The sequence below is a fragment of the Hippocampus comes genome, unplaced genomic scaffold (genome assembly GCF_001891065.2).
Source record: "Hippocampus comes isolate QL1 unplaced genomic scaffold, H_comes_QL1_v1.1 scaffold446, whole genome shotgun sequence".
Lineage (NCBI taxonomy): Eukaryota > Metazoa > Chordata > Actinopteri > Syngnathiformes > Syngnathidae > Hippocampus > Hippocampus comes.
In genome coordinates, this window is record NW_017805564.1 from 216,470 (window position 1) to 219,026 (window position 2,557).

A 2,557-nucleotide genomic window follows, 5' to 3' on the forward strand; every position below is an offset into this window, starting at 1 on the left:
CTTACTGAGCAATTCTGCGAATATTACCAGCTCAGCGTTTTTTTTTTTTTTGTGTGCTCGATAAGGAGTGCGGGAAGAAGTGCTTTTGTATGCTGAGGGCTGGCGCTCACCTGTCCTTGTGCGTTGGTCACTAGCTGCCCGCCGCCTCCTTGCAGGTTGGACAGGGTGTTGCCAAACACCTGCGAGCCGGCCGCCATGGCTGCGGCGGCCGCCGCCGCCGCTGCTGCCGCCTGGCTGGCCAGAGGGTTCAGCGGCTGCGGAAAAATACAACAACAACCACAAGATGAGAAAAACAACTTTCTACCATGCACGACCGCGTGCAAGCCAACATCAATGGCAAATTTGTGTTCTTGCAGGGGATGGTGCAAAATCGGGACCAAAAAAAAAAAAAAAAAAAAAAAAAAAAAGATGGCGGGGGGGTGGTGGTGGGGGGGGGGGAATCAATACTTTTTCATTGACAGTAAAGGTTAAGCACATTAAGAATGACACGGCATTTGTCTTATGAAATCATATTTCATGTCGGCAGCCCCTCCCCCCCCCACCCTCAAATTGGCCGTGATTGATATTGCCTGGAAAGTCATCTGCTTCTTTTTCTTCCTTTATTGTCTTTTTATGTCTTCTTTCCATCAGACTACATTTTTTACAAAGCTGTCGGCTTGCAGGAAGTCAAAAATAAATAAATAAAAATGTGTGTGTGTGTGTGTGTGTGTGTGTGTGTGTGTGTGTGTGTGTGTGTGTGTGTGTGTGTGTGTGTGTGTGTGTGTGTATAAAATCCTCCACCATTCCTGCATCTTGGTCCACTGTGATGATGCTTGTAGCTTAATGCACTTGACCGGTGGTGCCTTGAGGCCCAAGTTTAATATTCCTTCCTTCCTTCATTTATTCATTCATTCTCCGAACAGTGAAACCTCACTCGGGTTTGCGGGCGTGCTGGAGCCTCTACAAGTTTAATATGTGCAAGGGGAAGAAAAAGTCTTCAAAGTTAAGAAATGACAATGAATGAAGGATAAATACGTTTTGTTTCATGCCAATTAAACAGTGAGCCAGTTGTACTGGAAACATCTTCAATAATAGTCCTTCCCGTTGGGTTAAATGGGCCTGAAAAGGAACGTCTGGCTTTATTGGTCAGGACTCCTGGGCGTGTGCGTTTCCAGAGCTAAACAGGTGATTTTCCGCCACAGCGACTCCTCGGCGGGAGGGAGCAAATGACAGGCCCATCCCAGCGTTTGCGCTGATTGCATGTGTTAGAGGAGATAAACAACGATTCTTCCCGTGTGTCAACACAGCCGCCGCCGCCGCCGCCGTTGTTGTGTTCGCCTTTTTTTTCCACTACCTTAACACCCAGTCAAAGCAAAAGCCTCTATTTTCGGGACACACAGCAATCTGAGAGGCTACGCCAGGCTAAATGCATGTTTGGCTGCAATTGGTCCAAAGTGCGGCATGCCTTTTGTTTTAGCTGCAGGTTGGCCTGGTGCGTGTAATCGGCCAAACGGGGAAAAGTAGCACCGCCGCAGAGCGTGGCCAAACTTGGAGACACCGCCCCCCCCCACCCCCCCAAACCCCCCCAGCTGGAAATCGAAAATGGTTTGACACAAAGGAAGCACCGTTTGGTGCATGGAGAAAAGAGTGAAGAAGAGATAAAGGATTAAAGACGCAAACAGTATTTTTCTTTTTGCCTTACTTGCAAGGCGGATATAACCAGAGAATAAATATAAAATATTTTGTGAAGGTGATCATGGCTTTCTCTCATAGGACCTCACATATAAGGTCAACAAAGGTCAAATATTGTGCCGGTGGCTTTTATAATATATTGGGATGTCCCAATCATGCTTTTTTTGGCACCCGAGTCTGTGTCTTTGGTTTTAGTCCTGATCCAATACATGGAAAAAAAAATATGAAAAAAAAACAGGCCATGCCCACAAATAATGAGCGTCATTGAGATGTGCTGAATGTAGACCGAAAAAAAAAAGAAAATCATTTTTCAACAGTCCCTGTAAGGTACAACTGTATGAGTTTGACATTTTAAAATAAGAGACCAGAAAAAAAAATAGATAAATAACAAATCAAAAAGTTTTTCCCCCGTCTTCTACTTAAATGCGATGATGCACTTGTAAAGTGTGACCACAGCTTTTCTTGTTAGTGAGAAGTGCTCGTCTGGTGTTGTCCCCAGCGTCCACGACAGTCATAACGGCCATATTGTCACAATAGGACAAAGTTGTCCCTCACAACATGCAAGTTTGTCCTCCCTCACGCTCGCTTGATATAATCAAGTGTGACACGAGAGCACACGCTGCGTATGTGTCGCCGCGGCCGCCGACGGGCCTCGGCTGACTCTTCCCTCACGCCCTTCTGTGCTTAAACATCAAAATGCCATTAGGCCCTCGCAAACACCTCCGCGCTGGGCCATCTGTTGCCCACCGCTGGGCCTCTACTACGCTCCTTGTGAAAAATAAAGCCTGTCAATCCCAACCCCCCTCACCTCCGGACGGCACATCAATATTGAACTGTGACTAAAAAAAAAAAAAAAAAAAAAAAAAAAAAAAAAAGAAAATCCATA

At 46.1% G+C, this 2,557-nt stretch overlaps 1 protein-coding gene across 1 annotated transcript in view; it reads right to left on the reverse strand.

Annotated features, from left to right (window-relative positions):
• Positions 1–2,557, reverse strand: part of pou6f2 (POU class 6 homeobox 2) — a 52,090-nt gene that overhangs the window by 10,638 nt on the left and 38,895 nt on the right. Inside the window, exon 5 of the mRNA XM_019879865.1 lies at positions 111–254. Within this exon, the coding sequence (XP_019735424.1) occupies positions 111–254 (144 nt within the window). The remainder of the gene's footprint in view (positions 1–110; positions 255–2,557) is intronic.